Source organism: Heptranchias perlo, chromosome 6 (genome assembly GCF_035084215.1).
Source record: "Heptranchias perlo isolate sHepPer1 chromosome 6, sHepPer1.hap1, whole genome shotgun sequence".
Classification (NCBI taxonomy): domain Eukaryota; kingdom Metazoa; phylum Chordata; class Chondrichthyes; order Hexanchiformes; family Hexanchidae; genus Heptranchias; species Heptranchias perlo.
Window position 1 is genome coordinate 2,662,664 of NC_090330.1, and position 17,569 is coordinate 2,680,232.

The 17,569-nt window shown below is 50.1% G+C and overlaps 1 protein-coding gene across 1 annotated transcript in view; it reads right to left on the bottom strand.

The window, feature by feature from the left end:
* Positions 1-17,569, bottom strand: part of clpb (ClpB family mitochondrial disaggregase) — a 94,712-nt gene that overhangs the window by 16,043 nt on the left and 61,100 nt on the right. Inside the window, 2 exon segments of the mRNA XM_067985600.1 lie at positions 3,006-3,061; positions 7,305-7,382. Of these exon segments, the coding sequence (XP_067841701.1) occupies positions 3,006-3,061; positions 7,305-7,382 (134 nt within the window).

Consider the following 17,569-nt stretch of genomic DNA (forward strand, 5'->3'; position numbering starts at 1 on the left):
GGGCAGAAAAAGTTGGTGGGGCTTGTCTATAGGCCCCCAAACAGTAGTGGAGATGTAGGGGAGGCATTAAACAGGAAATTAGAGACGCATGCAAGAAGGGTACAACTATAATCATGGGTGACTTTAGTCTACATATAGATTGGTCAAACCAAATTAGCAATAATACTGTGGGGGAGGAATTCCTGGAGTGTGTACGTGATGGTTTTCTAGACCAATACGTTGAGGAACCAACTAGAGGACAGGCGATCCTAGACTGAGTATTGTGCAATGAGAAAGGATTAATTAACAATCTTGTTGTGCGGGGTCCCTTAGGGAAGAGCGACCGTAACATGATAGAATTCCTCATTAAGATGGAGAGTGAAGTAGTTGAATCCGAAACTAGGGTCCTGAATCTAAATAAAGGAAACTACGAAAGTATGAGGTGCGAGTTGGCTATGATAGATTGGGGAACTTTACTAAAAGGGATGACAGTGGATAGGCAATGGCTAATATTTAAAGAACGTGTGCAGGAATTACAACAATTATTCATTCCTGTCTGGCGCAAAAATAAAACAGGAAAGATGGCTCAACCGTGGCTTACAAAAGAAATTAGGGCTGGTATTAGATCCAAAGAGGAGACATATAAAATTGCCAGAAAAAGCGGCAAGCCTGAGGATTGCGAGCAGTTCAGAATTCAGCAAAGGAGGACAAAGAGATTGATTATGAGGGGAAAAATAGAGTATGAGAGTAAACTAGCAGGGAACATAAAAACTGACTGTAAAAGCTTCTATAAATATGTCAAGAAAAAAAGATTAGTGAAAACAAATGTAGGTCCCTTACAGTCAGAAATGGGGGAAATTATAATGGGGAACAGGGAAATGGCAGAACAATTAAACACATACTTTGGTTCTGTCTTCACAAAGGAGGACACAAATAACCTCCCAGAAATGTTAGGGAACCAATGGTCTAGTGAGAGGGAGGAACTGAAGGAAACCAGTATTAGTAAAAAAAATAGTGCTAGGGAAATTAATGGGGCTAAAGGCTGACAAATCCCCAGGGCCTCATAATCTACATCCCAGAGTACTAAAGGAAGTGGCCCTGGAAATAGTGGATGCATTGGTGGTCATCTTCCAAAATTCTATAGACTCTGGAACAGTTCCTACAGATTGGAGGGTGGCAAATGTAACCCCACTATTTAAAAAAGGAGGGAGAGAAAAAACAGGGAATTATAGACCAGTTAGCCTAACATCAGTAGTGGGGAAAATGCTAGAGTCCATTATAAAAGATGTGATAACAGAACACTTGGAAGGCATTAACGGGATTGGACAAAGTCAGCATGGGTTTATGAAAGGGAAATCATGCTTAACAAATCTACTGGAGTTTTTTGAGGATGTAACTGGTGGAATAGATAGGGGAGAACCAGTGGATGTGGTGTATTTGGATTTTCAGAAGGCTTTTGATAAGGTCTCACCCAAGAGGTTAGTGTGCAAAATTAAAGCACATGGGATTGGGGGGAATATACTGGCATGGATTGAGAATTGGTTGACAGACAGGAAGCAGAGAGTAGGAATAAACGGGTCTTTTTCCGGGTGGCAGGCAGTGACTAGTGGGGTACCGCAGGGATCAGTGCTTGGGCCCCAGCTATTCACAATATATATCAATGATTTGGATGAGGGAACTAAATGTAACATTTCCAAGTTTGCAGACGACACTAAGCTGGGGTGGAATGTGAGTTGTGAGGAGGATGCAAAGAGGCTCCAATGTGATTTAGACAAGTTGGGTGAGTGGGCAAGAACATGGCAGATGCAGTATAATGTGGATAAATGTGAGGTTATCCACTTTGGTTGTAAAAACAGAAAGGCAGATTATTATCTGAATGGTGATAGATTGGGAAAAAGGGAGGTGCAACGAGACCTGGGTGTCCTTGTACACCAGTCGCTGAAAGCGAGCATTCAGGTGCAGCAAGCAGTTAGGAAGGCGAATGGTATGTTGGCCTTCATTGCAAGAGGATTTGAGTACATGAGCAGGGATGTCTTACTGCAGTTATACAGGGCCTTGGTGAGACCACATCTGGAGTATTGTGTGCAGTTTTGGTCTCCTTATCTGAGGAAGGACGTCCTTGCCATGGAGGGAGTGCAACGAAGGTTTACCAGACTGATTCCTGGGATGGCAGGACTGACGTATGAGGAGAGATTGGGTCGACTAGGCCTATATTCACTAGAGTTTAGAAGAATGAGAGGTGATCTCATCGAAACATATAAAATTCTAACAGGACTAGACAGACTAGATGCAGGGAGGATGTTCCCGATGGCTGGGGAGTCCAGAACCAGGGATCACAGTCTCAGGATACGGAGTATGTCATTTAGAACCGAGATGAGGAGAAATTTCTTCACTCAGAGGGTGATGAACCTGTGAAATTCTCTACCACAGAAGGCAGTGGAGGCCAAGTCATTAGATGTATTCAAGAAGGAGATAGATATATTTCTTAATGCTAAAGGGATCAAGGGATATGGGGAAAAAGCGGGAACAGGGTACTGAGTTAGACGATCAGCCATGATCATTTTAAATGGCGGAGCAAGCCCGAAGGGCCGAATGGCCTACTCTTGCTCCTATTTTCTATGTTTCTATGTGAACGGGACTTGGTGCGAGTTAGGATACGGGCAGCAGAGTTTTGGATGAACTGAAGTTCACAGAGGGCCTAAGGTGGGAGGTCGGCCAGGAGAGCACTGGAATGACCAAGTCTGGAGGTAGCAAAAGCACGGATGAGGGTTTCAGCAGCAGATGAGCTGAGGCAGGAGCGGAGACGGGCGATGTTGCGGAGGTGGAAGTAGGCGGTCTTGGTGATGGAGAGGATATGGGGTCGGAAGCTCAGCTCAGGGTCAAATAGGGCGCCGAGGTTACAAACAGTCTGGTTCAGCCTCAGACAGTGGCCAGGGAGAGGGATTGAATCCGCGATGAGGGAATGGAGTTTGTGCTGGGGACCGAAGACAATGGCTTCCACCCGTAATTGTTGAGAGGTCCCATACCTTCTTGATGTCTTTGTGCATGTACTTAGCGACCTGCTTGGCCAGCTCGGTTTTTCCTGCAGCAAAGGAGAGAAATTGTTTTACTATCCGGCAGTACATTGTGGGAAATCTCAAGACAGATACTTACAAGGCAGGCAATCGGCCGGTGCCAGCTCGAAAATTCCACATCACAACCTCAAATTGCTCTTATTTTAACATAATAGTCAGACTCTTTTTGTGGACGTCTGTCCCATGTGTTGGTCACTCTTTGTACGAAGAACTTCTTGACACCAATCACCAGTTTAATCCTGCCCTTTCTCCTATTTTCGAGGAATACCTCACCGCAAGATATTAGATCCCAGAAATGACCCACTCGACCCATCAGGTCTGTGCCTGTGATAATCTCCTAATAAAAGAAAGGGGTGCATTTCTATAGCAATTTTCACAGCTTCAGGATATCCTAGTGGGTAGCGCACTCTCCCCCCTCAGAGTCAGAGGGTTGTGGGTTCAAGCCCCACTCCAGAGACTTGAGCACAAAATCCAGGCTGACACTCCCAGTGCAGTACTGAGGGAGTGCTGCACTGTCGGAGGTGCTGTCTTTCAGATGAGTCGTTAAACCGAGGCCCCGTCTGCCCTCTCAGGTGGACATAAAATATCCCACGGCCACTATTTTGAAGAAGAGCGAGGGAGTTCTCCCCGGTGTCCTGGGCCAATATTTATCCCTCAACCAACATCACTAAAACAGATTATCAGGTTAAAACAGATTATTTCATTGCTGTTTGTGGGAGCTTGCTGTGTGCAAATTTGCTGCCGTGTTTCTTACATTACGTCAGTGACTACACTTCAAAAAGTACTTAATTGGTTGTAAAGCACTTTGGGACGTCCTGAGGTGGAGAAAGGTGCTGCATAAATGTAAGTCTTTCTTTCCTTCTTTATCTTTCAGTGAGAAAAGCCCTAACTTCTCAAGTCTCTCTTCGGAATCCAATTCCAGGAATGAGGGACTTCAGTTATGAGGAGAGGCTAGAAAAGCTGGGATTATTCTCCCTGGTATCATTCTGGTAAATCTCCTCTGCACCTTCTCCAAGACCGTGACATCCTTCCTAAAGTGTGTTGCCCAGAATTGAACACAATACTCCAGGCTGAGGCCTAACCAGTGATTTATAAAGGTTCAGCATAACTTCCTTGCTTTTGTACTCTATGCCTTTATTTATAAAGCCCAGGATCCCAAATGCTTCTTTCAAACAATTTTTTCAACTTGCCCAGCCACCTTCAAAGGTTTGTGTAGAGAAGAAAAGAAACTAAATGAATTTAGTCTAATAAAACATCTGGGAATAAAATCGACCAGAAAGCTGTCGGACTGTCGTAAAAACCCAATTGGTTCATTAATGTCGTTTTAGGGAAGGAAACCTGCCGTCCTTACCCGGTCTGGACCTATATGTGACTCCAGTCCCACACCAACGTGGTTGACTCTTAACTGCCCTCTGAAGTGGCCGAGCGAGACACTCAGTTGTATCAAAACCATTACCAGCGGTTCAAGAGGAAGGCCCCCCACCACCTTCTCAGGGCAACTAGGGATGGGCAATAAATGCCGGCCTTGCCAGTGACGCCCACATCCCGAGAATTAATTTCTCAAAAAAACCAAATTTTGTGCTGCGTGGATTAGTCGCGATCGGCAACGGGAGGAGGGGGCACGCAATAAAAAGAACCCCTTCTGTGTAATGGGCGTGTGTGGGATCTGCTGTGAAACATTCATCAGACAACTGACTGGCGAGTAGCTGCAGGGCTTAATAAATATGAAAATAAAACATAAGCGATTTCCATACAGCAAGTCCCTGAATCTCTCTCTGTCTCGGGAGGCTGTTTACAGCAGAGTCCCAGTCAAAATAATTAAACTTTTGCAGCCGGATCATTTCATTTTGGAAACTTCAAACTCCGACCAACATTTTTTTTGTTTGCCCCCCCCCATCGTTATTTTCCCCCCCCCATCTCTTTGAAGGCACCAATGCTTACTGGGTTACAGCTACACCGGCACCAGCAGCCCTCCAGTGCCTGACCTTTCATGACCTCAGGACTTCCTAAAGCGCTTTACAGCCAAAGAAGTACTTTTGAAGTGTGGTCTGTGAGGTAATGCAGGAAATGCAGCAGCCAATTTGTGCAGAGCAAGGTCCCACAGACTGCAAATGTGATAATCAACAGATAATCTGTTTGTGTGATATTGGTTGAGGATAAATATCGACCAGGACACCGGGGAGAACTCCCCTGCTCTTCTTCCAATCGTGCCATGGGATCTTTTATATCCACCTGAGAGGGCAGACGGGGCCTCGGTTTAATGTCTCATCCGAAAGAGGGCACCTCTGACAGTGCAGCACTCCCTCAGTACTGCACTGGAGTGTCAGTCTAGATTTTGTGCTCAAATCTCTGGAGTGGGATTTGAACCCACAGATTTCTGACTCAGAGGCAAGAGTGCTACCCACTGAGCCAAGACTGACACGGTGGGGAATCGGAGAGGGGGGCGGTGGGGAATCGGAGAGGGGGGCGGTGGGGAATCGGAGAGGGGGGCGGTGGGGAATCGGAGAGGGGGGCGGTGGGGAATCGGAGAGGGGGGCGGTGGGGAATCGGAGAGGGGGGCGGTGGGGAATCGGAGAGGGGGGCGGTGGGGAATCGGAGAGGGGGGCGGTGGGGAATCGGAGAGGGGGGCGGTGGGGAATCGGAGAGGGGGGCGGTGGGGAATCGGAGAGGGGGGCGGTGGGGAATCGGAGAGGGGGGCGGTGGGGAATCGGAGAGGGGGGCGGTGGGGAATCGGAGAGGGGGGCGGTGGGGAATCGGAGAGGGGGGCGGTGGGGAATCGGAGAGGGGGGCGGTGGGGAATCGGAGAGGGGGGCAGTGGGGAATCGGAGAGGGGGGCGGTGGGGAATCGGAGAGGGGGGCGGTGGGGAATCGGAGAGGGGGGCGGTGGGGAATCGGAGAGGGGGGCGGTGGGGAATCGGAGAGGGGGCGGTGGGGAATCGGAGAGGGGGCGGTGGGGAATCGGAGAGGGGGCGATGGGGAATCGGAGAGGGGGCGATGGGGAATCGGAGAGGGGGCGATGGTGAATCGGAGAGGGGGCGATGGTGAATCGGAGAGGGGGCGATGGTGAATCAGAGAGGGGGCGATGGTGAATTAGAGAGGGGGCGATGGTGAATTAGAGAGGGGGCGATGGTGAATTAGAGAGGGGGCGATGGTGAATCAGAGAGGGGGCGAGAGTGAATTAGAGAGGGGGTGAGAGTGCCTGAGTGTGATGGTGATTATAACTGAGTGCAAGAATGATTGTGACAGAACCGACCACATGACTTGGAAAGACATTAAACAGCTTGGAAAGATCTCCTGCTTGGAAGAAGTGCAAATGGAGAAGTGTAGACATGGCAATAGGTGCTGCACTAAACGCAGTTCCCATCTCACCCTATCAGCATATCCTTCTATTCCTTTCTCCCTCATGTGTTTATCGAGCTTTCCCTTAAATGCATCTACACTATTCACCTCAACTACACCACGTGGTAGCGAGTTTCATATTCTCACCACTCTCTGGGTAAAGAAGTTTCTCCTGAAATCCCGATTGGATTTATTAGTGGCACAGGCTCGATGGGCTGAATGTCCTCCTTCTGTGCTGTATCGATTCTATGATCTTATACCTATGTGGAGAGATTAGAGAAGCTGGGATTGTTCTCCTTGGAGCACAGAAGATTAAGGGGAGATTTAATGGTGGGATTCAAAATTACGAGGGGTTTTGAGCGAGTAAATAAGGAGAAACTGTTTCCACTGGCAGGAGGGTCGGTAACCAGAGGACACAGATTTAAGGTAATTGGCAAAAGAACCAGGGAGGGGAGATTAGGAGAAATGTTTTTACGCAGCGAGTTGTTATGATCTGGAATGCGCTGCCTGAAAGGGCGGTGGAAGCAGATTCAATAATAACTTTCAAACTGGAATTGGATAAATACTTGAAAAGGAAAAATTTGCTGAGCTATGGGGAAAGAGCAGGGGAGGGGGACTAATTGGACAGCTCTTTCAAAGAGGCACACCGGGCCGAACGGCCGCCTTCTGTGCTGCGTGATTCTATTATTTACGGTCCCCTAGTATTGGACCTCCCCCCGAGTGGAAACATCTTTGCGTCTAACGTGTGCGGCGGTGAAGGGGTTAAAAGCTTATGGTTTCCCTTTTCTTTTTCGTGGGGGGTGTGTGTATGTGTGAGAGAGAGAGAGAGAGAGAGGGAGCCAGGGCTGTAATTAGAAGAGCTCTCTCCGCCAGGCAGTAAGTGGCTTCAGCATCATTTAATTTAACAATTACCAATTCCAGACGAGCCGAGGAAGAGGAAAACTAGCGGGTGCTCCTCATCCGACCAACCGTTCTCCTTTCTCCGGATGGCTGCATTTGAAAAAAAGAGGAGAAAAAAAATTTAAATAAATATATATATATTAAAAAAAAATCGATCCACTCCCCAGGAGCGAGCTACAATTATCACTAAGTATACACGATGTTATACTGTCTTCATCCTACGCAAAAGGCACCAGCATCCATTAGTCCATCGGAGATTTCATTAAGGACCAGGACCCTGGAGGAGCCAAATTGAGTTTGTATGGATTCTCGTGAGCCTGCCCTGCCAGTTATGCGGATAAACAGCGCTGTGTCTGGCGAGGAACGCACTCAGCGTTGCCAGGGAGACGCGATCGACGGCGGGCGAGGTGGGAAAGGAAAGGGCACGCGCACACACACACACACACACACACACAAACAGAAAAGCCACCGGCCGCAGCCTTCTAACGTGGAGATTAATAATAATAAGTATACATAAAAAAAAAAGCTCTTGACATTTGTTTTCTCTGTTTGGTGAAGGACGAACGCGCAGGTTCAGGGTGACTCTGTTCCACCCTGACTGAATGCACGCACCAAATCCGATTTCGAAAAACCTGAAATGCTTGAATAATAGGCACTTGATTGGATTACTATGATAAATCTATGTCAGTCCTTAATCTTTCCAAATGTACCAGAGAATAGAATCCTTCTTATATTCACTTTCTTTTTGTGTGTGTGTGTGTGTGTGTGTGTGTGTGGGCGCACGTGCGTGCGCGTCTCAGCCACTTATAAGGCTTTTATGTGTAAAAAATTACAATTAGCTTCAAGAATATCTGTAGAAGGGGCTTGAACGGTGGCTCCCTTCCGCAGTATTGGTGGGGGGGGGGGGGGGTGGGAACCCTATAAAACATCCCCGAGGAGGGACTTCATACTCAAGGTGACAAATAAATCAACCAATATCTATAAGAAACAGATTATCTGGTCATTTATCACATTGCTGTTCCTGGGATCTTGCTGTGCGCAAATCGGCTGCCGCGTTTCCTACATTACAACAGCAACTACACTTCAAAAGTATTTCATTGGCTGCGAAGCGCTTTGGGACGTCCTGAGGTCGTGAAAAGCGCTGAACAAATGCAAGTTCCTTCTAATAATCCCGAGAATGTAAATTCAAATCCCACCATGAAAGTTTGAGAATTTGAATTCAGTTTAAATAAAAATCTGGAAATAAAATGCTGGTATCAGTAAAAGTGACCATGAAACTGTCGGGTTGTCGTAAAAACCCAACTGGTTCATTAATGTCCTTTAGGGACGGAAACCTGCCGTCCTTACCCGGACTGGGCCTATATGTGACTCCAGTCCTACACCAACGTGGTTGACTCTTAACCGCCCTCTGAAGTGGCCGAGCGAGACACTCAGTTGTATCAAAATCATTACCAGCGGTTCAAGAAAGTGGCCCACCACCATCGTCTCAGGGCAACAAGGGGATGGGCAATAATTACTGACCTTGCCAGCAACACTCACATCCTGTGAATGAATATATAATTAAAAAAAAAAATTGCCTAGTAATTTTAAAGTTAAGTATGCAGTTAATCTGATCATGTGTTCAGGATCTAAGATCTTTAGATGGTAAGTGTCTTTATAGATAACACTTAGTCCATGTGATCTCTTGGACTGGGTTTCGATCACCTGAGGGAGGTCGGAGAGGAATTTCCCAGAGTATCTTTTCCCTTATTGAACCTGGGTTTTATCTCTGCTTTTCTTGCCTCTCCCAGATCATCATCTCAGGCTTGAGACATTGCTGCAGGAGTTCCTCAGGGCAGTGTCCATCTTCAGCTGCTTCATCAATGACTTTCCCTCCATTATAAGGTCAGAAATGGGGATGTTCGCTGACAATTGAACAGTGTTCAGTTCCATTCGCAACCCCTCAAATAATGAAGCAGTCCGTGCCCGCATGCAGCAAGACCTGGACAACATCCAGGCTTGGGCTGATAAGTGGCAAGTAACATTTGTGCTAGACAAGTACCAGGCAATGACCATCTCCAACAAGAGAGAGTCTAACCACCTCCCCTTGACATTCAAAGGCATTACCATCGCTGAATCCCCCACCATCAATATCCTAAGGGTCACCACTGACCAAAAACTTAACTGGACCAGCCACATAAATACTGTGGCTACAAGAGCAGGTCAGAGGCTGGGTATTCTGCAGTGAGTGACTCACCTCCTGACTCCCCAAAGCTTTTCCACCATCTACAAGGCACAAGTCAGGAGTGTGATGGAATACTCTCCACTTGCCTGGATAAGTCCAGCTCCAACAGCACTCAAGAAGCTCGACACCATCCAGGACAAAGCAGCCCACTTGATTGGCACCCCAACCACCACCCTAAACATTCACTCCCTTCACCACTGGCACACCGTGGCTGCAGAGTGTACCATCCACAGGATGCACTGCAGCAACTCGCCAAGGCTTCTTCAACAGCGCCTCCCAAACCCGCGATCTCTACCGCCTAGGACAAGGGCAGCAGGCATATGGGAACAACACCACCTGCACACTCCCCCGACTTGGAAATATATCGCCGTTCCTTCATCGTCGCTGGATCAAAATCCTGGAACTCCCTTCCTAACAGCACTGTGGGAGAACCTTCACCACACGGACTGCAGCGGTTCAAGAAGGCGGCTCACCACCACCTTCTCAAGGGCAATTAGGGATGGGCAATAAATGCCGGCCTCGCCAGCGACGCCCACATCCCATGAAAGAAGTAAAAAAAATTAAATGGCTGTGTGGTGGGGTGGGGGTGGGGGGAGGAAGTGTCCAGTTACGAAGCTCCGGCTATCATGGTGTGTGGGGCAGGCTTGATGGGCTAGCTGGTCTTTTCCTGCCCGTTATTTTTGTATGTTTGCGAGCGTTACGGCAATACCTCGGAATGGACCTTGGGCTTGCTTCATGTCTCAGGGGGTAATGGTACTGCCGTGAGCAGAACCGAGCTTTGCAGCACCAGGGTGGTCCCAGATTGAATCCGTGAGATAGGTAATCCCTGCCGAGATTGTCAGTTAGGGGGCAAGGGTCGCTATCCTAACTCGCACCCGTCACCCCTGTGCTCGATGACCTACATCGGCTCCCGGTCCAGCAACATCTTGAATTTAAAATTCTCATCCTACTTTTCAAATCCCTCCATGGCCCTCACCCCCCTCCCTATCTCTGTAACCTCCTCCAGCCCTACAACCCTCCGAGATCTCTGCGCTCCTCCAATTCTGACCTCTTGCGCATCCCCCGATTTTCATCGCTCTCCCATTGGCGGCCGTGCCTTCAGCTGCCCGGGCCCTAAGCTCTGGAATTCCCTCCCTAAACCTCTCCGCCTCTCTCTCCTCCTTTAAGACGCTCCTTAAAACCTACCTCTTTGACCAAGCTTTTGGTCACCTGTCCTAATATCTCATGTGGCCCGGTGTCAAATTTTATTTGATAATCGCTCCTGTGAAGCGCCTTGGGACGATTTCCTACGTTAAAGGCGCTATATAAATGCAAGTTATTGTTGTCGTTGTTGTATGGGCGTCCGGTTAGGACAGGATAGGATATTTTAATCGGTGCTGTGCTGCTCACGGGGAACAGCTCACCAACACTCACTGTCCAGGCTCGCAGGTGAAGAATGGAGTAGTTTAAAGAAAAAAAAAACTTGCATTTCTATAGCGCCTTTCACTACTTCAGGACGTCCCAAAGTGCTTTACAGCCAACTAAATACTATTGAAGTGCAGTCACCTTTGTAATGTGGAAAACGTGACAGCCAATTTATGCACAGCAAGGTGCCGCAAACACCAATGAGATAAACGACCAGATAATCTGTTTTAGTGATGTTGATTGAGTGATAAATATTGGCCCCAGGACGAACTCCCCTGCTCTTCTTCGAAATAGTGGCAGTGGGATCTTTTACATCCACCTGAGAGGGCAGACGAGGCCCCAGTTTAACGTCTCATCTGAAAGACGGCACCTCCGACAGTGCAGCACTCCCTCAGTACGGCACTGGGACTGTCAACCTGGATTTTGTTCTCAGGTCCCTGGAGTGGGGACTTGAACCCACCACCCTCTGACTGAGAGGTGAGAGTGCTACCCGCTGAGCCACATCTAACACCACAGGTGATAAATCCCTATTGGAAAGGTGTCAGCTCTGATGTCTGGCAGCAGGAGGTCACTCCATCCCTGGGACCACTTAAACACGTTTTACTTTATTGGCCTTCTCCTGAGGTCCGATGAAAGGTTTCAGAGTGTGAAGTTAGCTGGATATTGATTCTCATAAATACAATGTATTACTTTACTAAGATCAATACGAGGGCAGTCGCCAGAAAGCAAGGCAGCAGAAATTGGGTTTTGCCTCTCCTTATTGCACCAGTAATGTAGCAATTCATTCTGGATCATCTTACTGCCCTTCTATCAAGTCACCGTTACTGTAGAAAGAATCAAACTTGCACTGGAATGGCATGTGAAATCCCAGCAGCTCGATCAGTCCTTAAAGGGATACCCTCTCTACTGTCCCCTTCCTAATTCTCTCTCCAGAGACTTGAGTACATAATCCAGGCTCACACTCCCCGGTGCCAGTACTGAAGGAGTGCTGCACTGTCGGAGGTGCCGTCTTTCGGATGCGAAGTTGGACCGAGGCCCCATCTGCCCTCTCAGGTGGACATAAAAGATCCCGCAGACACTATTTCAAAGAAGAGCAGGGGAGTTCTCATGCGACAGGTGCTAGCCGAGACTGCCAAGCAAAGCCACCCAATTACAGGGGGACCCAACCGTTATAAGGTAAATGCAATAACATCTGCAAATTGCAGGCAACTGTCACGTGATGAAGATGTCACGTGATCAAACCTCCAGGAAAATGTCCAACCAGAATTTACATAGAATTTACAGCCACAGCAACAGGCCATTTCGGCCCAGCTGGTCCATGCTGGCGTTTATGCTCCACACGAGCCTCCTCCCAACCCTTAGAGTTAGCAACCCTGAGCAAGGGGGATTAATATTATGGCACGTAATACGTCCCAAATCATCCTAAAGGACAAATGAGGGACCGGTGGGAGACAGAAAGAGTATTGCGCAGTTTGAGTTACGTGCAGACAAAGGCACCACTGTGTCTTTAAATGGTCGATACTGGCCTGCTTAAGGCAGAAAGCAAATTTCTCCCAAATTTGATTAGGAACCTGCAGCCTCTCCATAAACCCTCCCATCTGATGTGTGCAGACACCACCTGTGTCAGATTTGTGCCCAGCCCATTCATCAACCGTTAGCCAATTAGCACAGGCCTGATGGTTTGAACCATTTGCAGCTGGTTTAGAGGAGGAAGGAGGGAGGGGGGGTGGTGGGGGTATGGGGAGAGGGGCCGTGGACACTGATTGATGGAGGCTGCACCGAATGGCACATAAAATAACGGAAAGACAAAAGGAAAGAGAAGTGCTCACCGGCGATGCTGGGTGAGAGAGGCTGAGGGGGGGTGGAATCTGCTCACTGGGGGTTACCCGTGTCACTCTAGGCAGGCCTCATCTGTCATGTGCCCTAGTCAAAATCTTATTAAGTAGAATGTGACCAAGCTCCTTCATTGTTACCGAAACAATTTGTCCTTGTAAGTAAACACTGGGGTGCATGATGTTTCTGGCCCGACTCCTTACTGCCATATAGTTCAGAATTTGAATGACTTAAATTGGAGAGAACAGATGGACTTAAAAGTTCCTTTCTTTACGTTTTACATAGAAATTACAGCACAGAAACAGGCCATTCGGCCCGAGTGGTCCATGCCGGTGTTTATGCTCAACATGAGCCTCCTCCCTCCCTGCTTCATATCAGATAACTTTTTATTTCCTTTCTCGCTCATGTACTTATCCAGCTTCCCCTGGTTTAATGTCTGAAAGACGGCACCTCCGACAGTGCAGCACTCCCTCAGTACCGGCACTGGGAGCGTCGGCCTGGATTACAGGGGTGAATTCCCGCTCGTCTGCCGTAACTTCAGCGGAAGGGCTGCGGAAAACCACCGGGGATAAAAAGGATTGTTCCGGCCCGCCAACCCTCCGAGATTCTCTGCGCTCCTCCAATTCTGGCCTCTTGCGCATCCCCGATTTCCCATCGCTCCCACCATTGGCGGCCGTGCCTTCAGCCGTCTGGGCCCTAAGCTCTGGAATTCCCTCCCTAAACCTCTCCGCCTCTCTCTCCTCCTTTAAGATGCTCCTTGAAACCTACCTCTTTGGTCACCTGTCCTAATACCTCTTTACTTGGCTTGGTGTCAATTTTTGTTTGATAATCGCTCCTGTGAAGCGCCTTGGGACGATTTATTACGTTAAAGGCGCTATATAAATGCAAGTTATTGTTGTTGGAGCTGGGCTTGAACCCGTGACCGTCCGCCAAGGTGAGAGAGGAGGGAGACCTGGGAACCGTACATCGATAAGAGCCGACACCTTCAGGAGAGGAGGGAGAAAAACAGGGTGATTCGGGGAGGGGGGTGGGAGAGAAGGTAATTGAATTTTTTTTGTTTTGTTGCAAAATCCAGAATGAATGATCACTTGAGAAACAACAAAACACTTGTCAAAAAAAATAAAATAAATCCCCGCTTCAGGGCGATTTGAGAAGTGTTAAAATTGCTGGAACATTGGTCCGGTTTGATGTGATTTACACTCATTCCGCTGACATGGTGTGGAGCCTCCAACACTGATGATGATGAGCGCTGAGGGAAAACTGCAGCCTCCGTCTGTAGTTCGCAGCTCAATCAGCAGGAGCGGGGGGGAGGAAACAGTCAGAGGCTGCCCAGCGACACCTGTCGCTGAAAGACCTCAGTCAAGCAGAAAGGAACACACTTCCATCATGAGTCGGCTAATGGGCGCCGCGGGAGTGTCACGGAGCAGCAGTTGCTGACAGATCGCTCGGCTGCTGTTTCTAATATAGCTATCGCCACCACCCCCGCCTCCACCCCCCGTAACACAGCACGCCTTCCCCTCATCTCCCCCCTTCCCCTCATCTCCCCCCTCCTCTCCACAGCTGGTCAGAGCCAGCTCACCTGAGCTTTCTGAGTATCCCCTGCTGGCAGGTGGAGGAGCTGCTGTAGGTTACACCAGCTCAATTTGTTCTTTCATCACCTTTTCAAACAAGATGAGCTCAGTGAGCCGCTGCATTTATGTGCGTGTGCTGACACACGCGCGTGCTAATTCCAGCTTGCACTGTCCAACACTCGCTTGCACTCTCTCCCCGCTCGCTTACTCGCACTTTCTCCCGCTCACTCGTGCTTTCTGCCACTTGACAGCACTCGCGCCTGCCCGCGCTCTTTTGCGCTCTCCCGCACCCCTTCATGCTCACTCGCGTTCTCCCACACGCTCTCCCACGCTTGCTTGTGCTCTCACACGCTCCCTCGTCCTCTCCCGCCCTCCCCCGCGCGCTCCCTCGCCCTCCCCCGCGCGCTCCCTCGCCCTCCCCCGCGCGCTCCCTCGCCCTCCCCCCCCGCGCTCCCTCGCCCTCCCCCCCCGCGCTCCCTCGCCCTCCCCCCCGCGCTCCCTCGCCCTCCCCCCCGCGCTCCCTCGCCCTCCCCCCCGCGCTCCCTCGCCCTCCCCCCCGCGCTCCGTCGCCCTCCCCCCCGCGCTCCGTCGCCCTCCCCCCCGCGCTCCCTCGCCCTCACCCCCGCGCTCCCTCGCCCTCCCCCCCCGCGCTCCCTCGCCCTCCCTCGCCCGCACGCTCCCTCGCCCCTCCCCATCGCCCTCCCCCGCGCTCTCCCCTCCCCGCCCTCCCCCTCCCCCGCGCGCTCCCTCGCGCCCTCCCCTGCGCGCTCCCTCGCGCCCTCCCCTGCGCGCTCCCTCGCGCCCTCCCCCGCGCGCTCCCTCGCGCGCTCCCTCGCGCCCTCCCCCGCGCGCTCCCTCGCGCCCTCCCCCGCGCGCCCTCTCCCGCGCGCTCCATCGCCCTCCCCCGCGCGCTCCATCGCCCTCCCCCGCGCGCTCCATCGCCCTCCCCCCGCGCGCTCCATCGCCCTCCCCCGCGCGCTCCATCGCCCTCCCCCGCGCGCTCCATCGCCCTCCCCCGCGCGCGTGCTCTTCCTCGATCAGGAGTGCAGGCACTTCGCGCATGTAGCTTCGGTCACATTTCCTGCATCGCTCTCCCGTCATGCACAAAAAGGGGAACCGCCGACAGGCGCTATTCTGTTGCCACGCCTATTTCGGGAGAGCGATGGGGGTGCTCCCTGGTTCACCTGGTGCCGTCTGCTGCCGGCTAGGATATCAGCTGTGGCTCGGTGGGTAGCACTTTTGCCTCTGAGTCAGAAGGTTGTGGGTTCAAGTCCCACTCCAGAGACTCGAGCACAAAATCCAGGCTGACACTCCCAGTGCTGTACTGAGGGAGCGCTGCATTGTCAGAATGGCCGTCTCTCAGATGAGACGTTAAACCGAGGCCCCGTCCGCCCTTTCAGGTGGATGTAAAAGATCCCATGGCCACTATTGTAAGAAGAGCAGGGGGAGTTCTTCCTGGGGCCAACATTTATCCCTCAATCAACATCACTAAAAACAGATTATCCGGTCATTATCACACTGCTGTTTGTGGGATCTTGCTTGGCTGCTGCGTTTCCTACATTACAACAGTGACTATACTTCATTAGCTGTAAAGCGCTTTGGGGCATCCTGAGGTTGAGAAAGGCGCTTTTTAAATGAAAATTCTCTCTTTTGGTGAATCTGGTGGCAGTTCACAAGACGCAGGAGGCAGTGAGTGTTAGCTGCCTCCTGGTCGAGCTTCTTTAAGGACTGGCTGACGATGCGAGAAGCACATTTTTATAATGTAACGCCAGTTCATGTCTCATATAGTGTGTTGGATGCCCTCTTAATGGGGACACTGGCGGTACTGACCTCACTGTTACAGACACAGTGATACCGAGACGGTGACACAGACACGGTGACACAGACACGGTGACACAGACACGGTGACACAGACACGGTGACACAGACACGGTGACACAGACACGGTGACACGGTGACACAGACACGGTGACACAGACACGGTGACACAGACACGGTGACACAGACACGGTGACACAGACACGGTGACAGCTCAGTAAAGGTCCTTTCTGGCCTCACTGTTACAGACACAGTGATAGACAGATAGGGGACACTCAGTAACAGTTCTCAGGCCTCACTGTCAGTGACACAGACAGACAGGGGCAGCTCAGTTCCAAGTCAGGCCTCATTGGAAAAAATCTGTTTGGTTCTCAGCTGTGGATCGAACCATCTCCGAGCACCCTTACCATCGGGTACTAGTCTAGAAGCGCCTAGAATCTCAGCTCAAAACTTTTTAAAAGATGATATTCACCCCCCTCCCAAGCTGAAAGCACAGTATTATAAATCTTATTACTGAATTATTATTCCAGCCATGCCAGCCTGAGGGTTTTTTTTTTCAAAATAGGAAAATACCTTTCTTTCTTCCTTTAAATTGATCTCATGTCTGATTGAATTACTCTGAAACAACTTGTTCTATTTTCATAAGAATTGAGACAAAGAGCAAGATATGGGAGAAGGCTATTTGGTCATTCCTTCCACTGCACCAGCTCCTCACAGGCCAAACCACAACCATCTCCGCAAGAAAAGTTCTCCATTTAATTGTTTGTTAAACTTTCCTCCACCCCCATCCCCAACTCCAAATGGCAGAGTTCGACAATACCAGTCTCTGTGTTCACTTTGGACAATAAGTGTCAGCATCAAACACTCCCAGGGCAGGTACAGCACGGGTTAGATACAGAGTAAAGCTCCCTCTACACTGTCCCATCAAACACTCCCAGGGCAGGTACAGCACGGGTTAGATACAGAGTAAAGCTCCCTCTACACTGTCCCATCAAACACTCCCAGGGCAGGTACAGGGTTAGATACAGAGTAAAGCTCCCTCTACACTGTCCCATCAAACACTCCCAGGGCAGGTACAGCACGGGTTAGATACAGAGTAAAGCTCCCTCTACACTGTCCCATCAAACACTCTCAGGGCAGGTACAGCACGGGTTAGATACAGAGTAAAGCTCCCTGCACACTGTCCCATCAAACACTCCCAGGGCAGGTACAGCACGGGTTACATACAGAGTAAAGCTCCCTCTACACTGTCCCATCAAACACTCCCAGGGCAGGTACAGCACGGGTTAGATACAGAGTAAAGCTCCCTCTACACTGTCCCATCAAACACTCCCAGGGCAGGTACAGCACGGGTTAGATACAGAGTAAAGCTCCCTCTACACTGTCCCATCAAACACTCCCAGGGCAGGTACAGCACGGGTTAGATA